At 44.8% G+C, this 22,813-nt stretch overlaps 1 protein-coding gene across 1 annotated transcript in view; it reads left to right on the top strand.

The window, feature by feature from the left end:
- Wif1 (WNT inhibitory factor 1) overlaps positions 1 to 3,295 on the top strand; it is a 55,448-nt gene extending 52,153 nt beyond the window's left edge. The window contains exons 8-10 of the mRNA XM_051176344.1: positions 274 to 369; positions 914 to 1,009; positions 3,181 to 3,295. Of these exons, the coding sequence (XP_051032301.1) occupies positions 274 to 369; positions 914 to 1,009; positions 3,181 to 3,272 (284 nt within the window). The 3' untranslated portion in view covers positions 3,273 to 3,295. The remainder of the gene's footprint in view (positions 1 to 273; positions 370 to 913; positions 1,010 to 3,180) is intronic.
- The last annotated feature ends 19,518 nt before the right edge of the window (positions 3,296 to 22,813 follow it).

Below are 22,813 nucleotides of genomic sequence, written 5' to 3'. Positions count from 1 at the left end.
ATATATTCACTGTAGAAAGGGGGCATTATAATAACATAATATATATTGTAATTCATGTAATATGTAATGTAATATATAATCATGTCAACATATTAGTTTGTCTCCAAAACAAAAACAATATAAAGGCCAGAGGAGACCTACAATAAATGGAAATGATTGCCATTTCAAAGTGTTTCTCCACTCAAAGCCTTGTGACTGCTTTGAGAGAAGCGATTACTGTTGAATAAAGACCTGTGTTCCTTCCTTACTTAACAAGTTTCCTCTCTATTGCAGGCAAATGCCCACAACCGTGCCGAAATGGAGGTAAATGCATTGGTAAAAGCAAATGTAAGTGTCCCAAAGGTTACCAAGGAGACCTCTGTTCTAAGCGTAAGTACCACATTCGGTGACAGTATGGGTGCAGGGTTAGAGCATTTTCTGTCTGCTCTGGATACAACGTCCATGTCTCCTGTGTGTTGTCCCTGAGCCAGAGCTGACCTTCCCCCCCCCCCCCGATGTATACTTCCTTTACTTAGACCAAGGGCATTGTGGGAACACCTGCATATAAAATATTTATGCACACAGCTGAATTCTTTCATTTTTAAATTTTGTTTGTTTAATCTATTAGAGATTTCTTGAAAGGAATAATCCCCCACCATCCGGTAGTTTAAAAATCTCACCGAGGGTCTTTGTGTATGAGAAACATGATGCTTAGCAGAAAGATCACTCATAAGGATTTTGTTTTTCCAACCTTGAAGCTGACTTTTGGCTGGAAAGTGACTTAGACAAAAACAAAGGGGGGGGGGAAGCAAAGCCAGAATGAACATATTCTAACGAACGAAAGGAAAAGGAAAAGTAGCTGTGTGGCTGTGTTTAAGAAGAGAAAGGAACAGGAAAGTCGAGGAAGCATGGCGTTACTCTGCTCTGATTCCAGCGGTCTGCGAGCCTGGCTGCGGAGCACATGGGACCTGCCACGAACCCAACAAATGCCAGTGTCGAGAGGGCTGGCACGGAAGACACTGCAACAAAAGTGAGCGGTGGGCACCCACATCCGGGGATGGCAGCCAGGGAGGGTCATCTTCCCACCTTCCCGTGACCTGCAACTCCGCCCTGCTAGCCGGGTCACCAGGGAACTTCTCTGCCCCCTGCCTCTGCTCATCTCTCCTCTCAGCTTCAGAGCCAACCACTTTTTAGAACAGAGTGTGTGTAAAACGACAGCAGATCTGTAAACATCATCACCTATATTCTTAGGTCAGACTAGTAATACAGGCTAGCTCAGTAATTCAGGGTTTCGAGGGAAGAAACTAATTAGAGTCAGCCTTATACCCTTTTCCTTCCTCCCTCCCTCCCTTCCTTCCTCCCTCCCTTCCTTCCTCCCTTCCCTCCCTCCCTCTCTCCTTCCTTCCCTTTCAGTGCTGGGGACCCAACCCCCACCATGAGCCTGCACACTAGTCCACTGCCACAATGCTTCAAGGAAAAGGAAGTGCGTGCCATTTCACATGTCAGTAACCAATTATGTCAATCCTGTCACACCTCCAAAATAAGAAGATACGAATTTGAAGTCATCACTTACACATCAATTATTTTTCTAGCTCAGTTTTCACAGGGCAGTGCACACAACCCAGGGACAATGCCCAGTGAGCTGGGCACAAAGGTTCTGTCACCCGTACAAAACTGAAAGCATGTTAGGAGCCTTCCTGTCACAGAGTCATCATGAGGAGACGACCACCTTGCACTCCAGTGGCGATCACACGGGTTCATCTGCCATGAGTATCTCTTTCAGAGCAAGGCATTGCATGAGAGAAGTTGCTTCTGTTGCTAACCTGTCCTGGGGCGGCCACCGTGCTCTTTTGTACACCAAACAAGAGAATCGAGCTGAAAGAATGGGGTTTATTTTGACTAGAGGGAGGTGACAGGGAAGCGCCAGTCACAGAGCTCCGGTGGGGTGGCACGTTGGGAGGTCCTAGGCACCCAGACCAACTCTCTGCTTTAGGCTCTCCCACCCCAGCAGGGAGGTTGGGCTACATGGGTGGCAAGCCAAGCCGCATGGGAGAGATTTACTCCAGTGCATTGTTAGAGCATGCTTTGACCGTCCCTCCAGCTAGTAGCCTACATGCTGACAATTCAAAGAAACACATCCAGCAACAGGGCTCTGTTCTCAACAGTTGTTTAACAGCATGCTTGCGTTTAAAAACCACAAGGAACATATGAAATGTTGAATCCGGTTGACTCCGATGCACCGGGAGACAGAGAGAGACTTTTAAGATGTAATTGCTGTCTTGGATCCATTTTAGGAAAGCAAAAATGAGCCACGCCCCCAGCACCTCCAGAAGTTCATGAATGGAAAGAAAGGAGGCCCGAGTTTCATAAACATGGTTGGAGATGGCTATTATGAGCACTTGGAGCAAAACTCAACAAATCCTACTGATAGAAGTCAGTGGAAACTATAGCTCTTCCCTGCTGTGCAGAGTGAGGTCCTAATTCCAATACAACACCTGTGTTGTATGAGTGCGATAAATTTCTTCCTGGGGTCTGTACGAAGAACAGAAGCTGTTATGTCTCACTGCTTTAACATGTATGAGGCTGGTTGGGTCATGGATCGAAAAGAATCCACGGCCAAACTCTCAGCAGGAGTATTGGAGACCTAGGTATAGGACCAGCCTTCTGCCCAGTCATCTTATGGCCAGGCTAGGCAAAGCCCACATGATAAAATGCATCCTCAGCATGCACAAAGTACTGGGTTTGAGTCCCAGCATCAAAAAATCCTGGCCTGGTGGTGTACACCTGTCATCCCCAGCTCTCAGGAGGTGGAGGAATGATGATCAAGAGTTCAAGGTCAACCTGATCTACGGGAGACTGTCCAGAGAGAGGGGGACAGACAGACAGACAGACACTAACAGAAACAGAACAGACTGACACACACACACACAGAGAGAGAGAGAGAGAGACTTTCTAAACAGCCAAAATACATAGTGAGTGGCGGGTCCAATAGAAAGCTGACCTGACGGAGTTGGTAAATAGGTTTTTAGTGACCAGGGACTGGAACCTGTCACTTGCTGCTATTCAGGTAGCTCTGTGTGGTCACTATGGTCTCACTCAGGGTTAAAAAGGAAAACTGGTTTCACTTGAGTGATTAATGAAAAATCCGAAGAGCCTGTTTTTGGGAGTTTCTTTTCTCCTAAGCTGTGAATAATTTTGCAGGGTATGGAGCCAGCCTCATGCATGCCCCGAGGCCAGCAGGCGCCAGGCAGGAGGAGCGGCGGGATCCACCTGAATCCAATTACATCTGGTGAACTCCACCAGCCGAAACGGTTCAAGTCACCCCGAGTTCATAGCCTTTGTTAACCTTTCATGTGTTGAATGTTCAAATGATGTTCATTACACTTTAGAATACTGGCCTGAATTCTATTAGCTTCGTTCTAAACCTCTGGGCTGATATTTACTCTTCCTTCTAGGTTTTCGAAGTATGGCCAGCAATGGTGGTAGACATTCTCCTCTTTTGGTCCTTTGGAACAGATCTTACGTAGTCAGTTGGTCAGGTTGAGAATGTGTCTTTTCAGTGTATAGTTGTCAGATATTTGCAAAACTACAACCCATTTGTGGTATTAAGACGGGGAAATGTGAGAGAGGCTAATGTGGACAAAGACGCATAAATCACAAGGGTTTGGATAAAGCAGTTAATAGCGATGAAGCTACAGCATTTGAAATTTGATTGTCAAATATCTGGACGTTTGTCTAATTAATATTTCAATTGCCTTCCCTTATCTTGAGGTGCATACGATATTATTTTGCCCTTACTATTATTCTAGTCAGTTTAGTTTTGGGGGGGGGATGAAGTAAAAAAAATTATACTGTGTTAGTGGCATTTAAACAATATAATATATTGTAAACACAACGAAATAAGGAATATAATGTATGAAGTCTTTTTCATTGGATGGAAGCAATATAATATATTGTAAGCAAAACACAGCTCTTACATAATAAACATTTTATACTGTTTGTATGTGTAAAACAAAAAAGGCGCTGCATTCATTTTCTGAGTGCTGTTGGGGTCTCTGCGGGACTGCTAGCTTATGGAAATAAAGTTGGTTGCTATTTCATGGTGCTTAGTATTTTCACAAAAGAGAGGTCAACTGTAGCTCTCCCTCCCCCTCCCCCTTCCCCTCCTCCCTCCACCCTTCACCCTCCCCCCTCCTCCTTCCTCCCTCCTCCCTCCACCCTCTTCCCTCCTCCCTCCCACCTCTCTCACTCTACCCCCCCCACCCTGCTGCCGGGCATGTTGCTGTCTCTGCATGCAAGACTCCCATTTCCATCACATCTCAGCTTGTCACTTCGTCCCAAGAACTCTGCTCTAATTGGAACATGTTAAACTTGTCTCCACTTCTGTCTTCTGTTTTCCTGATGTAACTGAGGAGCCAAGACCGCTTGTGGCTTAGGAAGTAGGAAAGTCAGAGACGTGTGGCTGCTACATCTGACAAACCCTTCCTGCCGCCGCCGCAGGTCGTGATGGGTGGCAGAAGGGCAAAATCAAAGAAAGACACGAGAGCAAGAGGAAGCTGAACTTGTGTTCTTAGCAAGCCAATGCCGAGGCAGCCAGCCTACTCTGCAAAAACATTCATCCATGATTTATGAAGGCAGGAGCCTCGGGATGTGATCTCTGCTTCCTAAGTGCTCCCTCCAACCAGGAATTACACTTCCAACATGAGAACTTTGGGAGTCACTATAAACCACAGAAGTGCCCCCTACCTGTGGGAGGCCTTCTAAGACTGGCTAAAGGTTTTAGAATTTCAAGAGTATAAAGCACCAGTTTCCATTACTTAACCTTCTGACCCAAGTACACATGTGTTATTTTACTAGTCTATGAAGCAAATATTACTGTTTCCTTTATTATACATAGGAAGCCCAAGAAGCATGAAGACAGTGAGAAATTTAGCCTAGGTCACCAAAGACAAGCACAGAGTATCAGCTACGCCATCTGATCCCAAGGTGATAACAACAGTGTGCTTTCTCTCTTCCCACATGCACTGAGGAACACAGATGTAAACCCTAGTGAACAGCTGCCCAACACGCACTGCTCACCCTCTTTCTCTACAGGGAGTGGAGCGTAGGCTTTATTTCATAACAACCTGCATCCAACAGGGTTTCTTCCCGCTGGGGAGTGGCCTGATCGGTTGTGTGGTGTAGGAAATGAATGTCAGGAAAAGAAGTTAGACAGCATGCAAAATTACAGACTGAAGTCATCTCCACTGACCATCTGCAACACCTTTAAATTATGGACTCCGCTAGATATTTGTGAGTGCAGTGGCTGGGCCTCTGATGGTAGACTGTCTGCCTGGCACACGTGAAGTGCTGGGTTCAGTTGTCAGCACCACAGAAAACTGGGCACGGTGGCACACATCTGTATTCTCACAGGCAAGAACAGAGGCAGGAGAATCAGCGGTTGGAAGTCATCCTTGGGTACATAATGAACGCTGTGTCTAATGGGGGAGAGGGGTACTGTGGGAGGCCGGAACAGGGTGTCAGATCCCCTGGAGATGTGTATTACCAGGCTGTTGTGAGACACCAGACATGGGTAATGGGAGCTGAACTGGGTCTTTTACGAGAGCAGCAAGCATGCTTAACAAGCAAGCCATCTTTCTAACCCCACATGCTGAGTGGAAGGCTGTCTCTGTCTCAGAGAGGAGGAGGAGTCTAACATGTGCACCATAAAAGTCAGAAATGTTTAAAGGGCAGAGAAAAACACAAGAATAAACTATAATATTCAATATCCAGTTCACAAACCCCAAATGATATATATGTGTGTGTGTATATGTGTGTGTGTGTGTGGACACATCATATAAGTGGAGAAATATGATATGAATGACTTTAGGGTCAGGGACTCAAAAGAGATTTCAGACCAAAGCAGGGGCTGTAAGGCCAGCTAAACATAGGGTTTCCAGTAGAGAGACACCTGAACACAATGTTAATGAAGTAGGGCATAGGAAGAACACAGATGGGTCAGGACTTAGGGTTTCCAGAGATATTTGGCTTAAAATTCCATTGCATTATCTTGTTGGAAGTGCCTGGTAGGTACTCGGAAATAACTAGTCCATTATTAGCCATATTATAAGTGAGCCATACTCATTATATATTGAACACTTTTGGTAAACATACACACACAGAGAGAGAGCTTTATTTAGCTAAGTGTGGTTTTGTTCATTTGTGGTTTTAGATTCTACATGTAATTGGGACTCTTTGATACTTACCTATTTACCTATGGCTTTACATATGGCCTTTATTATTCTGTTGAGTATTGAGGGCTCCTGGCCACCAGGTATGTTTTGAATCTTCATTCAAAAATATGCCCAGTGTTACTTTGTCAACATAGGTAGATCCACAACAGTAGAAACCAGCTTTAAAACAATGGCTGATAATTGTTACTGTATGGGGCCTGGAATAATGTTTTTTTTGTTGTTCATATAAAGTTACTCAGACGGGCAGTAGGAGGGCAGGGAGGGAGGAGAAGGGAGGTAATTGCATAGAACACCTCTATAAATATTTTAAGAGTTAAGGGCTAGCAAAACGGCTCAGCCAGTGAGGCTCTTGCTAACTGACAGCCTGAGCTCAATCCACAGAAGCCACATGGTAGGAGGAGACAGCTGCAGTGGTTCGAATGAGAATAGCCTGCCAGAGGCTCATGCTTCTGAGTGCTTGCTTCCCAGGTGGTGGAACTGTTAGGGAAGGGTTAGGAGGCGTGGCCTTTGTTGGAAGATACACGTCACTGGGTGGCTTTTGAGGTTTCAAAAGCCTATGCTAGCCCCATCTCTCTCTCTCTCTCTCTCTCTCTCTCTCTCTCTCTCTCTCTCTGTGTGTGTGTGTGTGTGTGTGTGTGTGTGTGTGTGTTGCTTGTATATCCCATGTACGCTCCCAGCTACTGTTCCTGAAACATGCCTGCCTGCCTGTCAACTGCCAGGCTCCCCTCCATGATGGTCACGGGCTATAACCCCTGAAACTGTGAGCAAGCCCCCAATAAGCTCTTTCTTTCTTTTTTGTAAGTTATCTTGGTCATGGTGTTTCTTCACAGCACTAGAACAGTGACTGAGCTAAGAACCAACCCTGTACGTGGTCCTCTGACCTCCACATGTTTGCTAGGGGCATGAGTCTCCCTCTCGCTCAAAATAAAAACCCAAATACCTGCAAAAATGATGAAAAGTTGAGGCACTAAGGGGACAAGAAACTCTGAAGAGGTCTGAAAAGATGTGGACTGCATGGCAAGATGAAAAATAGAGGGAGAATGAGAAATAAAGGAAGTGTGGACAGGCAGGCTAGAACAAAGGGAAAACACAAGCCCTGGCCCCAGCCACCTCCAAGAGAAAAGCATGCCTGAGGTAATACATCCCAAAGAGCATAAATACAAGGTAAAGCCATTGCTCGACATTAAGCCACAGGAAGTATGTCCACACAGGAAAGAGGATGAAAAGACGCAGGGCTGGGGCTAGAGATAAGAGCACTGGCTGCTCTTGCAGCGGACCACGGCTCAGTTCCCAGCCCCCATGCCAGGCAGCTCACCACTGACCACTCCAACTCCAGTTCTAAGGGATCCAGGGCCCTCTCCTGGCCTCCTAGGGTACCAGGTCTGCACATGGGGCACAGACATGCAGGCAGACACGCATACGCACAGCACAAAAATAAACAGACATTTTAAATGAAGGAGGGGAAGCGGGGAGGGATGGTAGTCCTGGGAAGGCTGCTTTTCTCCATCGTTTAAAGGGACCCTGCCCACATCCCCTCCACATTCATTTGCGAAGGGCCCATGAGAAGAAGAGGTGAGGGAGAAGGCTTCCTTTGGGGCCCCGCTTTCCAGCCATTGTCCCAAGACTATCTATTTGTACCACAGTCTTCAGTGAAGTCCAGCCAACCTACCCCAAGGGGAATGTACTGTTTAGATTTTTGAACACATTCCTTAATTCTTGCCGCTGAGGCAGCCGCCGCTGCCCCGCTGCCGCCGCCACCACCATCACCATCACTGCAGCTGCCACAGCGGCTGCCACCGCCAAAAGGAGGGTTGGCAATGAGGCATCGTTCCCATCTCAATTCATACCCAGTTATCCCTGTGACAGAATGGTCCCAGGCATGCTGGCCCTAAGTCTGTCCTAAATGAGAAAAGAGAAATGTTCCCGGAGGGATCTCGAGATTTCAGTGGCTCTCCCAAGGCCTTTCACATGCTACACAAATCCTCTACCACCGAACGGCATCCCCAGCCTTTCCCTGTGGGTTCTCAGAAAGAGGGAGGAATGTCGTGTAGTAGATGACACCTGGATCAACAGGCACACAAAGCGGTAACAGGGCTTTTTCTTTCCATAGTCTTCCAGAAGTGGCAAGTGTTCACAGTAAGGAACTACTTACTGAAAGCATGTCTACCTAGGACAGGAACAGAGGGAAGGAAGGGCACAGCAGGGTAAGAAACTTTTCAGTGGGGGTAACGGACAGATGCCACCCTTTCAAAAGATTTTTTTCCTGAGAGCAATAAAAGAAGAAAGGAAGAAAGGAAGGAAGAAGAAAGGAAGGGAGGAAGGAAAGAAGGAAGGAAGGAAGGGAGGAAGGGAGGAAGGAAGGAAGGAAGAAAAGCCTTTCCAAAGACTCCTGTCCTTGGAGTTCTGTTGTAATAATTTCTAGGCAGTTCATGCAACTGCTGCAAATATAAAAATTTAATAAGCACATTGAATAAATGTCCTCCATATGGCTCAAGATTTAAAAAAAATAGAAACCCTATACAGGAAATGGACACCATAAAACAAAATACTCGGGTGTTCAATAAGTGTTATTTCTCCATTTTTAAGAATACTAATGTAAATGCCAAATGCTTTGCCTTCTTACCGATTTATAATTGGTAAGTATATAAAAGGTTACAAAGGAAAAATGTTTTAATAAACACAGGGATTTCAGTGAGTCCCCTGAGCAGCAGGTCTGCCTTCCTAATCATGTCCGGCTATTAAAATTACCTGACATTTCTTAAAAGTCCAAAGCAACTAGATGTTGGAGGATGACAAGAAGAGACAGACAGATGTTGAAAAGTCCACAAAACCCACCAGAGAATGGCCTAAAATGAACTCTGTTCAGAGTAAACAGCAGTGGACTGCCCGGTGCTGGGCTCCGTCCTGAGCCCAGACCTGATGTTATGGCTGCACGGGCAGAGGTAGGAACGAGAAGAAAGCAGAGCTCTAGGCAGCTGGACAGCTATAACCCAGCAAGAAGATGAGCTACATCATCTGAGAGGTCCAAAGCAAAACGAAACAAACCATGGATCTCCTTGTTCAAAAGTGATGAACTGTTTCAAGATGGACACAACACACCATCTCAGTTAATGTTGGGTCCTGTGTGACACTGGACCCTGGGCAGACAGCTGCAGAGTTCATCCCAAAGGAAGCTGGCCCCACCCACAGCACATTCTTAAGTGCATGAGTAGCTTGAGCATTCCTAATCCAAATATCCCAAATCTGAAACTTTTGGATGATAGCACACGTGGAAAGACCTTACAACAGACTCCATGTGACATACCACGGTCAAAAGGTAGCAGAAACAAATTGTACTGAATTACCTTCTAGCTGGGTGCAATGCCTGTCATCCCAGCCCTCAGGGTTCTGCCACTAAGGTGATTAATGAGCTCGTGATTAGCCTGGGTTACATAGTAAGATTCGACTAAATAAATAGTGTGTGTGTGTGTGTGTGTGTGTGTGTGTGTGTATACATGCATGCAAACTTTTTTTAATGTTTAGATTTCATTCCCGACCCTAAGACCTCACACCCTGTACACTCAAAAAAAAAAAAAAAAAAAAAAAATGTTTTCAAAGCTTGCAAGTCTGGAATACTTCTGGTCTCAAGTATTTTGGGTCATTGCACTGCACCTGTCTGAGGGAGTGTTCTTCCTCTGCCTAGGCCCTGGCACGTCCAGTTTCATGGCAGAGAGTAGGAAGTCACGCCTCCAGCACAGAAGACTCCTTAGCCATTGAACCAGTTAGGTCGATGACCGTTGCAATGGATTAATGTTAGAAAGATTTGCAATGGATTAATGTTACAAAGATTAAAGCGGGAAGGAACGGGGAAGACAAGGTTAGGGGACCAAACTCGTTTACTTTAGCTTTCATCCCAGTGAAAAAGGAACCTTGGTTCCTGCTTCAGGAAGAAAACGAAAACGTGTAGTTTTGAAATCCCAGCTCACAGGGCGAAGATACTTTACATAATTCTGTGGATAATCCATTATAACCAAAAAAGACCAGTCTGGACTTTTCCAACTTCTGGCTGCTGTTCTTTATTAGGAGGCAGAAACACGGAAACCTGGCTGCACTGGGAGGCCACGCCTTTGGACAGACAACAAGTTCAACCCAGCCATGGAACCCTAATTCAATGAAGAGCCACATGAAACTCTCCAGAAACCCCACAACAAATGTCCCCAAAGCCCCAATTAGTCTTGCCTCGAATTAAGGAAACACCCAAAACTAAAAAAATAAAAGAAAGAAAGAAAAAAGAAAAAAACGAGTCATCATCCCCTCCCCCCACACGCTCTAAAGAATTAGTTGCTAAGAGTTTGAACTTGAGAAGAAGCAACTCTGCCTCTTCAGACACAAAGCCACCATGAGCGTTTTTTGTCCACCGGGCACGCTGAACCCTGCCGTACGCGGAAGGAGCCGGACTGCCGGTATTCCACTCATTTCAAAGCTGTTTTGCTTTCGGTCATTTAGATATTCTGCCCTGGCTTGTTTATTTGGCTTACATACTGCCTTTCTCCTAAACCGAAACCAGACTGAAGGAACAGCTTCAGAGTCCCAGGCCAAGGGGAGCCCTAGGCTGCAGTCATCCTGGCTCCGCATGGAAGCCACCCTTGAAACCACGAGGCCATTCCGTGACAGCTTGCCTCCATGTAAGTGACTTCAAAATGTGTCAGGGGAAATAATGGTGGCAGGGGTGATTTTCAAGAAAACAGTAACGGCTGAAACTTCCTTTCAGGTTGAAACTGAAGCAAGGTGGCGCATCCTTGGTTTTTTGCCATGTATCTCTTCATGTTTTTACATGGATGTCAACCAGGAATTGGCATTCTAGATACATGCATGATTGAGATCCTGGAAAAAAATAGAGCAGGGGACGAACCGACAAGAAACGTCTCAGACGTTTAAGAGACTACGGAGATGTGGGTGCACACGGCTCTGCGAGGGGGCTAAGACATCCTAAGAGGAGCCGAGGGTTAGCGTTTGTCAGAGGTCAGGAATAGTTGGAAAGCAGAAGACACTATGTGGAGATGCCAAAATTCTGTTCCTTGGAATGGTAGTTTCTCAAATGTGCATGGGAGCTAGATGGAATTAGGGTCCTGGGGTCAAATATGACTAGAAGGCAGGACAGGAGGGTGTGTAGGCAATGGCGCTTCCCACGGTCCGCATCACGTGAATCTGTGCCATGCCATCTGCAGAGAAGACAAGCACGCTGGGTTCCCAACTGATTTGATCAAAGATGCCTCTTTCTCCCCGAAAGAATTTCCCAAGAACAAAATCCCATATAGCACTCACAGGGGAGCACACCCCTAGCTAAGTAGTTTGAAATCCCTGAAGTTGAGTCATTAGTAGACTCTAGTGTTTTTATTCTTAGACTGGGTGTTCGAAGCTAACTCAAAGAGAACCAAACCTTGTAATTTACAAAGAACTTCTGGTTTGAATTGTAAATCAGTTGGTTTTAGGCAATTTGCCCCCCCCCCATGTATTTCCAGAGAAATTGATCGGTTTATTCCAGATTTGTATAGCTACAGGAACAATGTTTTTAAGACAGGATTTCTCTGTGTAGCTTTGTAGATCAGGCTGTCCTCAAACTCACAGAAATCCACCTGCCTCTGCCTCATAAGTGTGGGGTCTAAAGGAGTTATGTCCCCCACATCTTGCTTGTAAGTACTTTAAAACTTAGGTTAAAATTTTTAATTTATGGAATTCATTTTTATCAACATAAGGACAAATAGATCCTTATTGTGTACTCATTTTCAGGGTATGTTCTAGCTGCCGTTTCTGTCAGTGTAAAAAACACCAGAAGAAGAAAGAAAGACAATGAAAAGAAGGAAGATTTATTTGGGCTCTTGTTTTAGAGGCTTCGATCATGGTTGGCTGACTCCATTGTTGTGTCCTGAGGTAAAGCTGGAATGTCATGGAGGGTGGGCATCAGAGAAAACAGCTCAGCTTGTAGCGTCCAGGAAGGGGAGACTTGGGGAGGGGGGGCAGAAAGAGAGCCAGAGAGAGGACAGAAAGACTATTGGGACAAAGATACACCCTTAAAGGCATGACTCTGAACTATTTCCTAACGAGGACACCTCCTAATGGTCCACTGATCCATTACTGAGATACCCTCATGAGCACCTATCTGCCAAGAGCACCAGCATCTAAGGAACAAGCCTTCAACGCAAAGCTCCTGAGATGACACTTCATGTCCAGACCTCAATATCCGGGATGAACGTGCAACCTGTGAGAGGCCCCGTGGACTACTAACAAAACACTTCTTTAACCCAGCTTAGGAATGTGCTTCTGAGGATTTCACCAATTCCTCATCTTCGTATTATTATTATTATTATTATTATTATTATTATTATTATTATTATATTCAACTTTAAATTGAAGGAGGAAAAGGTGGGCAGAGAACAGAAGGTCACCATTCAGGAAAAAAAAAAAAAAAAAAAAAAACCAGTAAAGTGGAAGGTGTGCTGGAGAAATGCAAGGCTAGCCAGGAAAAATCGACTTTTAGGAAAAGTTGACTTTCGGTCTTACATTCTCTCCCTGCTGGGTCCTATTCTCCAGGCTCAGAGTGGTGCATCTTAAACTAGGTGTGGCCATCTTGTCTCCCTGGCTGAGCTTCATCTGATTCTGTAGCAGTTGTCTCCCAAGCACTAAGTAGTTGGTAATGTGAGTACTCTACGGAGATGGCAAACTTTCTTTACATTGTTTCCAACTCTTTACATTGTTTCCAACTCTTTACATTGTTTCCAACTCTTTACATTGTTTCCAACTCTTCCCTTTACATTGTTTCCAACTCTTCCCTTTACATTGTTTCCAACTCATTCCTTTACATTGTTTCCAACTCTTTACATTGTTTCTAACTCTAAACTACCTTTGAATGCTCACACCCTTAGAGTTGGTGGACCAGAAAGGGTGCTTTAATGTTAGTGCCCCAGCTTGATAGATAACAAGGAAAAGTATCTACATTTAGCCTTGATAAATTAAAGCTCACTCGTTTGAATAGTATGGTAACAGCATAATTAGTGCACCCCACTTAACCTCAGGACAACAAGGCTTTCCTCCAAGTTCGTAATACAGAGTAAGTTAGCTGCCGTCCATGTGCATCCAATCAAGAAAGACAGTTAACAGTTCAGAGTTTTAGGGAAGCTAATGAGCTAGTTGCTAAACTCAGTCATTAGAATTTCTACAAATGGGTTGGGCATTGGTGGTGCACGTCTTTAATCCCAGCAATCAGGAGGCAGAGGCAGGAGGATCTCTGTGAGTTCGAGTCCAGCCTGGTCTACAAGAGCTAGTTCCAGGACAGGCTCCAAAGTTACATAGAGAATCCCTGCCTCAAAAAAAAAAAAAAAAAAAAAAAAAAGAGTTTCTACAAATATAAATCATTTTTAAAAGTAAAACTACTCAAATTCAACCTCTTCTACTATAGTCATTTTATTTTATTATAGTTTACTATCTATGTCACTGAGGTCATTTACGTCTATTATATTTATACACAGAAAACACCACATGTCTGCCCAACTGCACACTCAAAATCCTATGTTGATAGCTTCACACTGCCTGAACACTCCAGAAACTGGGAAATATAAAAATCAAGGCATTGTTTTTCCCTGGAGAGAGAGTGGCTTAATACCAATATTCCACTCCTACTGAAGCCTCGAGAAAGATGATGTGCAACCATGATTTCCATTCTACAGATGAAGGACTCAATGAGGCTCAGTGACATGCCCAAAAATTACAGACCCAGTCAGCAGCAAGAAGTCTGGTTCCAGAATCTTGTATTCTTAATGACTGCTGGCAAGAACACTGGCTTAGATGAATCAGAAAACAAGATAGATAACAGATAGATAGATAGATAGATAGATAGATAGATAGATAGATAGGTGTGTGTATGTGTGTACATGAATGTATGTACCTAATTTATTTCCTCCCTGATGGAAAGAGTCTATAGTCAAATAATGGCAATAGAAGGCAGAAATCACAGCTCCAGTGGTTGACAGTGAATAGCTAATGGATAAATGGATCATTTCATTCCTAAGAAAGGCTAACCCTGAAGCTAGGGATTCTGTCACTGTGCTCTCTATCCCCCTCCAGTCTGCACCATGATTTAGCTTATACTTGTGCACCATCCCTATTGCTACTTTAAGCAACTACGTTGGGTGCTATAGAAAATTTCCACACAAATTTCCATGCACTCAGATCTCCAAGCACAGGCATGTGTCCCCATAGCTTTGGAGGACAGACAGACAGATTCAGTTTCACTGAGCAGAAATCAGGGAGAATATATCCCTTTCCTCCATTTCTTGGCAGCTGCCAACATTCCTTGGCTTGTGAACACATCGTTTTCTGCTCTGTTTGCGTGGTGTCTTCTCTTGTGTGTCCATGTTCAATCTTCATCTGCTTTTGTCCCTTTTTAGTAATATTTGCAGTAGCATTTAAGACCCATTTCAAATCCCAGGTAGGCTCATCAAGATCTTTAATGACTTTTTTTTTTTTTTTTTTGCCATTTAGATTCATAGTCTCACATTCTAAGAATCACAATATGAACAATCTTTAGAATCACCATTTATCCAGCTACAGCCCTCATCATCAGCAAGTAGAAACCTATTTCTTGTTGAAAGTTAGGTCTCAGGCAGGATTTCTGTCATCAAGAAGCCTCCAGCCTATAGAGGGAGATAAAACGCAAATCAACATAGAATTCCCACTAAGAAGTCAATCACTAGAAAGATAAAATGATACACCACATTGGAAAACATTGTGACGGTTTCTAAAAAAATAAGTTAGACTGACCATATGACCTAGCAATTCCACTCTTAGGAAGCCAAATTAACCTTTCTGGGGAGCAGAGGAAGTCCTACATGAGTGAAATCCTGAGCACACTTGTGTTGTTACATGGCCATGGCCATGTCAAGGACCTAGCCTCAGACCCATGGGAATGACAAAAGCTTCCCACAAGGATGAGACTCAGAGGAATAGCAAAGCCATCCTTTGGTCCTTGTGTGCATAAAAATAGTGTGTATAGCAAATGTCCACCACAGCCTTCTCACCAAGGGTACCTACAGCCTGAAGACTTCTTCCCTAAAGAGACTGCTCCTACAGTTTGTTCCCATTCTCAAAAGAGGCAAAATTACACCCTACTCTATTTGGAGACATAAAAAGCACATAGCGGCATTCGAGAACAGTGTTGGGAGGTATGTATACAATGAGGTTTTAGCCACCAATGGCTGCTTATTTCTACAAATATTTTAGCATCTGGGTGTATTGGTGGTCAAATAATTTCAAAATGAGTCTCATCACAATTAAATGGTTATGTGAGGAGAAGAGATCAGAGGCAAGAGGTATGCTCCTAGGACCGGAATGAAGGGCAAGACTATGACATACTTTTAAGGAGTTGAGATGCTCAAACAACAGAGAAACGACTAAACAGGTCACAGCACATCCTGCCTTTGACTGTAGCAGACTCTTAGAAAGTGTCTGGAGGACAAATGGATGTAATGGACAATTACGGAATCAGTAACAGTTGCAACTTCCAAAAACACCTAGTAAACATATGGTTCAAGTCAGGTGAAAATTTCCAGCTTAAAAAAAAAAAATTATAGGTAATGCATGGCCCTAGTGTTGTACAGGTAGAAAAGTCAACAAATTGAAAGGGAAGATAAATACATAATAAAGAGATAAGTGATAGATACTATACAAATAATAGGATGATTGCTAGATACATAATAGAAAAATTCATAAAAACCATGATGAAATGCCACCACACGCGCGCAGGCACACACACAATGATTTTAAGTAAGTTGCTAAGTTACAACTGTATTTGATTGAATTTTTGTGTATTTCTAAATTTTCTGTAAAAGCAATATATTACTTTTATATGGGAATAAAACAGTAAGTGCAATTTTTCTAGTAAAGTACCATAACCCACATTTTATTGTGTTCCCTACAACAAATGTAAGGAACTAAGTTACCCCATCATAATCTTCTTTCTGGGTTCCAGGGGAAATGCAAACTATTTCCTATTCACTGGGTGGGTCTGCAGAGTTCAGTCTGCAGCTGGTGCATATGGTTGTCACCCAATAGTTCAATAAACCCTCTGGAGTAACTACAGAAGAATTGCTAACTGGGTCATGGAAACAATTCGGCTGGTAGAAAACAAATGATTAAAAAGCCATTACATTATCTACTCAGGCAGGAGAACTGCCTAATTGAACCACAAAAGTCACTACAAAAGACGGAGGGAATTGCAGTGTAAATGGATACTCAAAATGAGACAATCATTTGATTTTAATGATACCTCGAGAGGAAATTTGGAACACAGGCTACGTTTGCCTGAATCGTGTAAAACAACTCATTAGCACCTTCATTGGACCCAGTTGGCTGTGCTTAGATGCCCAGTCCTCCTCCCCCGCAATCCTTGTTAATTTCATTTTGGTGTCTGGGCCTGATGTCCTCAAATGCCTGAGGCCCACTTGGGAAAGACAGAGGGAGGTTTCCCAAGAAACACCTTTCCTTTTAAGTTCCTATAGGACTCAATTCATAGCAGGATTTCTGCCGTGAGTAGCCAAGGACATCTTGAGTGGCCGGGGTGGTGGTGTCAGTGATGGGTATATGTATCAATGGACATCAACAAAGCAAAAGTTCTTCCGAGTACCAAAAGCAAGATTTCCACAAAATATCTGATGGTCTCCCAGAAAACACACCCTCCCTCACTGCAAAGAGTCCACCCTTTTCTAAGGACCCAAGGAAACCTTTGTCCAACTGGATCTTCCAATTCAAGTGTCTCATTCAAGCAAGAGAGGCTGCTGAAGTGTGTGGTGGTGGGTTTATCTAGTCCTATATCATATGCTGACTTTGTAGATGAGGTCCCTGCATCAAAAGGCAAATAGCTGGGAACTGGGGGTGATGGTCCAGTCACTACGAAAGCACAGTACTCTTTCAGAGAGCCACACATACTCCATTCCCAACGCCCACGCCAGGCGGTTCACAAGCCCCTGTACCTCCAATTGCTGGGGAATCCCACACGTATAGCCTCAGCACAAGAACACACATGCACCAATATACACATAAAATTATTTTAAAGACACAAAGGCTGGAGAGATGGCTCAGCCATTAAAGGCTAGGCTCACAATCAAAAAGGATAAAGAAACAAACAGTTTGGGAGGGAGAGCAGGTCATTTGTGAACGTCCTGTGGGATGCATGCCTATAGGAAGTCTGTGGAGCATGAGGGATGAAGGGCCACATTCTGGCTGGAATAGAAAGAAGGGAAGCCTGTTAAACCTGCCTTGTGCAGAAGAGATATAACTTACTTCCCAAAGAAGTGGAGAAGAGGCATCTGATGGGAGATGTCAGTCTGTAAATATGTTTCTCTTATTGGTTAATGAATAAAGCACTGTTGGCCAATAGGAAAGCAAGATAGGCAGAGCTAGGAGATGAGGAGGATTGGGGGAGAGGTAGGAGGGGAGTCAAAATGTAGGACCAAGAGGAGTGAAAGGTAGAGGCCCTTTCTCCAGTAAGCCAAGACCACGTGCAAATACTTAGATTAATAAAAATGGGTTAACATTTAAGACAGAGGTAGCCAATAAGAAAAGATAGTAACTGGCCAACAGCTTTATATCTAATACAGTGTCTCTCTGTGTTATTTGGGGCTGGTGTAGCAGTGAGACCAGGCTGTAGGAAAAACTGCTCGCAACAAAATGGCACCTGCAATGTGGGCACTAAATAATCTGGATGGTGTCTCTGGCATTAGAAGGAGGGACAAAGGGTGGTACCTCAAGAGGAATCCAGCTCCTCGGAGACGCCCCCACATTGATTCCATGATACCCTGCACTGAAAATGCCTTCACACACACACACACACACACACGCACGCACGCACGCACGCACACACGCAGGCACGCACACACACCTTACCAGTTTCCCAGCTCTCTCTCTCTCTCGCTTAACCCAGGTAAACTGACAACTGAGATCAACTCTGGCGATGACTGAAACATGTAAAGAATGATGGCAATGGATTATAACCCACTTCATATGCCGAAGAAGGAAACCACAGTCTACACAGAGTTGCTTTATAAATGAACAAATTGACAGTGTGATGATGAATGTGACATTTACAAAGATTCAAATCATCTTCCTCCCACATAACTATGACTGCAGAGTAACACTGACGGAGGGGAGAAGCCAGGTCACAAATGTACTAAGTGACCTCTGGTGAGTCATATCACAAATTAGAATCCAGTGTCAGCATCTGAGAGCATGCAAGCAGAGAGGAGATGTGCCTAGCTGCTGTTGTTGCTTAATAAAAATCGTGGCTCAAGCCTCATTCTTGAGAAAACAGCTCTTGTTTGTCTGTTACTGTGATAGCCAGTGCCTGGAACAATTTAAGAGGATGGAGGATCTTCATCTCAGTTCTAGAGATCTCAGTGAGCGGCCGTCTGGGGCCAAGGGACCTGATGTGAGATGCAGGGCTGTGGTGAAGACAGCTTAACAGAGAAGAGTTCATCAGCCAAGTAGCAGCCAAGGAAGCGGAAAGCTACAAACCAACAAGACAAGAGACTAGGAATGGCTTTCCAGGCCATACCCCATAACCTCCAGTCCATCCAGTACTGCCATCACCCTATGAATCCAAAGCAAGGCGACTATCCCATCGATTAAGCCAAAGTGCCCAGGATCCATTCACTTCCTATTGAGAGGTGACTACTTCAGGAAGTGGAGTCCACCCCACCAGCACCTGTTGCACTGACCACGCCCATTGGGAGTGTGGGGACAGGTTCGGGCATGACCTGGGGGTACTGGGTCTTGGGTCCCAAACGCCAGCTAGCTCTTTTGGAGCTGGTTGGAGACAGAGAGCATCCAGAGGCATCCTTGGGACAGGAAAGCTGTTCCTAGTTTCTTGTTTTGTCCCCAAATAAACATCCATCAGGCTATCGTTTCCCGGATTCTTATTTACCATGCATCAGTGTCCTCATGAATAGGATTCGGACTCTTGCTGAAGAGTGTGCACTCCATGTGAGGACACAGACATGCTGTGACTGTCTGTGAACTGGACAGTCAGCCTTTGGGAAGCAACAATGTGAAGATTACCATGAGACAGAGGCTGTGCTGAAAGATGTACTCTGGCCCCTAACTATTTAGGAAGAAAAAAAATTAATTGAACATAGACTCACAAGCATAAAATCACAATCGTACTACTTGGTGAATTTTCATAATCTCCACATGTTGAGGACGCCAACACTAACATCAAGGAACTAACATCCAGCTCCTAGAAGTCACCTTGCTCCACCCATCCCCCTCCCCCCAGGGCCAAGGCTGCCATCCAATCCACCTGACATTAAACAAGGCTTAGCTTTGCCAACAAATGTTCTGCTTTGTCTTGCCTCTGTGTCTGCAGGGTTAGGGTTTTCACACACGCTAGACTAGTACGAGCTACATTACGCTTCAGCCTGGTCAACTTTCAGTGAATGCTATTTTGTGCAGAACTGTGTGCTCACAGAATCACAAGGCTCTCGGGTGGCCTCCAGGGCTTCTCTGCAGTGCTAAGTCACTGATTAACAAATGGGGGGGGGGGGGGATAGACTTGGCAGTGTGTCCATGTGGGGATAGGGCAGGCAGTGTTGAATGTGGTCGCCAGCAGGGGGCGTCTGGTGATTCCACCCACCCCTTTTGTTAGATCAGCTGCAACATGGAGAAGTTGTGTATGCATCCACCTGACATCAACCCTGTGAGTGTTGTTTGAAATAGAAATGTGAGTGAGGTTGTGCTGCTGTGAAATACAGCCACGGGTCTAAATGTAATTCTGAAGTTGTGTATTTCTTAGAAGTCCTCGTGGGAGGCCTGGAACTTCCCAAGGTGCTGCCTCTCCCGGGATTGCCTACTTACATCAGTGGATCCCACAATGGAGGCTTTCAGATGGAACCACTCTTGTGTTTTCGTAACACAGATCTCCACTGAGTCCAGGAAGAAAAAGATGAATTCGCCCCTAAGGCAGACGAAGCATCCCTCCTTCCTTTTGTAGTTAAGAGTCCGCCCCTGGAACTCTGGTTGGCCCAGGACTGTAGAACCCTTCTCCGCAATCCCGAGGGTCCCTGGTGGCTCCAATCCCACTCTTCACCCTTCCCTCAGCCTGTGTCCCTCTTGGCCGTCTTCTATTTTACTTCCTTCCTTTTTCCTCTTGTGCTATTATTGCTCGTAAGGGTTCCAGTTGAGTCCTACTGGCCGTCATATGCAGAACAAAGAGAAAGGAAGAGAAGATGATGTCAGGAGAGAGAGGCAGGGTTGGGAGGAGGATGCATAGGGATGTAATGTGTGCCACAGGCCTCCAACCAAGGAAAATTGTATGTATGTATGTATGTGTGTGTGTGTGTGTATGTATGTGTGTAGGTATTTATATATGTAAATATGTATGTATTATGTGTATGTATTCTATGTATATGTGTGTGTGGAAAGAGAGAGAGAGAGAATTTGTGGAAGTTAGTAGAAGAAATGCCTAAGTAAGAGTCTGAGTTTCCAGAACACCAGTCTCAGTGGTGGTTAATCTTGTTGACTTGATGCCTCAGGGCATGTCTGGAAAGAAATGTCTGCACTGGATTAATTGACTGGGGAAGATTTACCCATGAGTTGGGGTCCTGGGCTAAATAAAATGGAGAAAGTGAGCGGAGCATCAGTATCCATCTGTCTGTGCTCCCTGGCCGGACATACGTGGCCAAGGCTTCTTCATCATGGTAGACTGAACCCTTACACTGTGATCAAAGCTGGCTCTTCATTGCTGGAGTTGCTCTCCTCCAGCATTCATCATAGTGACCAGAAAATACTACCAACTCCTTGTACAGATTAGGAAGCACATCCAGAGGTTTTATCTGTCAACGTTCACACCCGTGTTCACTGCCAAGAAGCCATATCTCCAGTCCTCAGATACAGTCTTCCCATCCCTCATGGTTGTTCTTATAAATCAGAACAGCAAACGTGTAAGCTTCCTCCTACATGTCCGGTTTCAGCAGCAAGCCCCAGCAAGTTGAGAAATTGCGTGCGCGGTTATTTGCAGACGCATCCACCAGACTCCATTAGTCTGCCTTTCAGAAAGCACAATACAAAGGAAACAACGGCACTTTCGCCGCCTTAAATTAAGGGCGGTGCGTTTGATGAGGCCCCCCTCCCTAATGTACTTGTTTTGAAAATGTTGAGACATCTCCAAGCAATCCAAGCTTTTCGTCTTCTTGTGGTTTGTTTGATATCCTTTACCCTCTTTCATCCCCAGTCAACCTTTTCTCTGCCGCCCCCCACTCCACCTTCACACTCCCACCTCCGTCCAGGTGAAACCTGAACGCTCTTAAGGGGAAACATCATCACCACCGAGGGCACAGCATCCTCCCCGGGATTGATCCCACATGGTGTCTCCAAAGATGAAGGCTGAAGCTACGCCGTCTGGCCCCTCAGGGTGAAGTGTGAACACCCTTCTCCCTTTCCATTTCAGAGGTGAGTTTAGCCTTCTGGACTCAAGGACGTCTGCTCCCCTGGCTTCAAGAAAACTTTCAGCCATGCCTTTTCCATTTCTTCAACTGCATTACAAGAGCAACAACGTCCAGAGCTTTGAAAAGCTTTAGAAGTGTATTTCATCTGATCCTAACCCTGCTGAATCCACACTCCGATTCACCTTTGAGCCCTTGCCTAGTCCTGCTAATTCAGCTGTTCTTTTTTGTGTCCATAAATTATATCGAGATTTTTTTCACTTTCCTCTAACTTATTTAGTTTCCAGAATGGAAGGAATTTCATCCCAGGATCTAATTAAAACTCCAGCTCAATTGGTCATTTGTTTTCCAAGATGTCTGAAGAGATGTCTCTCTCAGTTTCTACCCCCTTCCCCCAAAAAACAAAACAAAAATCAAAAAACTAGCCCCTTGGAACCTAAGTGGAGATTTCTAGAAGCTTCTACCATTGGCGGAGTCTCACTCACTCTGGAACCTGAATATATAGCAGCAGGGTGGAGAGCACAAGAGGTTAAGCAGATGATGAGTTTGGTGAGGAAGGCTTACAGACACCCTTCCCAAAATAGCCCCTACAGAGAGTAGGGATGGCTCCCTCATTAACATGTTTGCTGTGGGAGGATGGAGACCCGAGTCCAGTGCCCAGAATCTGAGAAAAAAGCTAGGAGTGGTGGTGACAGCTTGTATTCTCAGCACCATGGAGATAGAGACCCCCGGAGTCCACTAGCCAGACAACCTAGCCTAGTAAGTTCCAGATCAACTGATGAGAGCTTGATTTAAAACAAGGCAGCAACTTGTAAGATGGCTCATTGGGTAGCAGCTCTTGCCACCAGGCCTGAAGACCTGAGCTTGATCCCTGGAACCCACGTAAAGGTGGAAAGAGATGACCAACTCCAGAACATTGTCCTCTGACTTCCACAGGCACACTGTAGCACATGAACCTGTGTGATGCGTGTGCGTGCGCGCACGGGCGTGTGTGCACACACACACACACACACACACACACACACTAAATAAATAAATAATGTAATTTAAAAATAAAAATCATAACATGAAGCAAGATGGACAGCTCCTGAGCAAGAACACTCCTTTGTGAACACACACACACACACACACACA

Source organism: Phodopus roborovskii, unplaced genomic scaffold, assembly GCF_943737965.1.
Source record: "Phodopus roborovskii unplaced genomic scaffold, PHOROB, whole genome shotgun sequence".
In the NCBI taxonomy this organism is placed as follows: Eukaryota; Metazoa; Chordata; class Mammalia; order Rodentia; family Cricetidae; genus Phodopus; species Phodopus roborovskii.
Note: the sequence above shows the minus strand (reverse complement) of the source record. Positions and strands in the feature narration are given on the sequence as shown.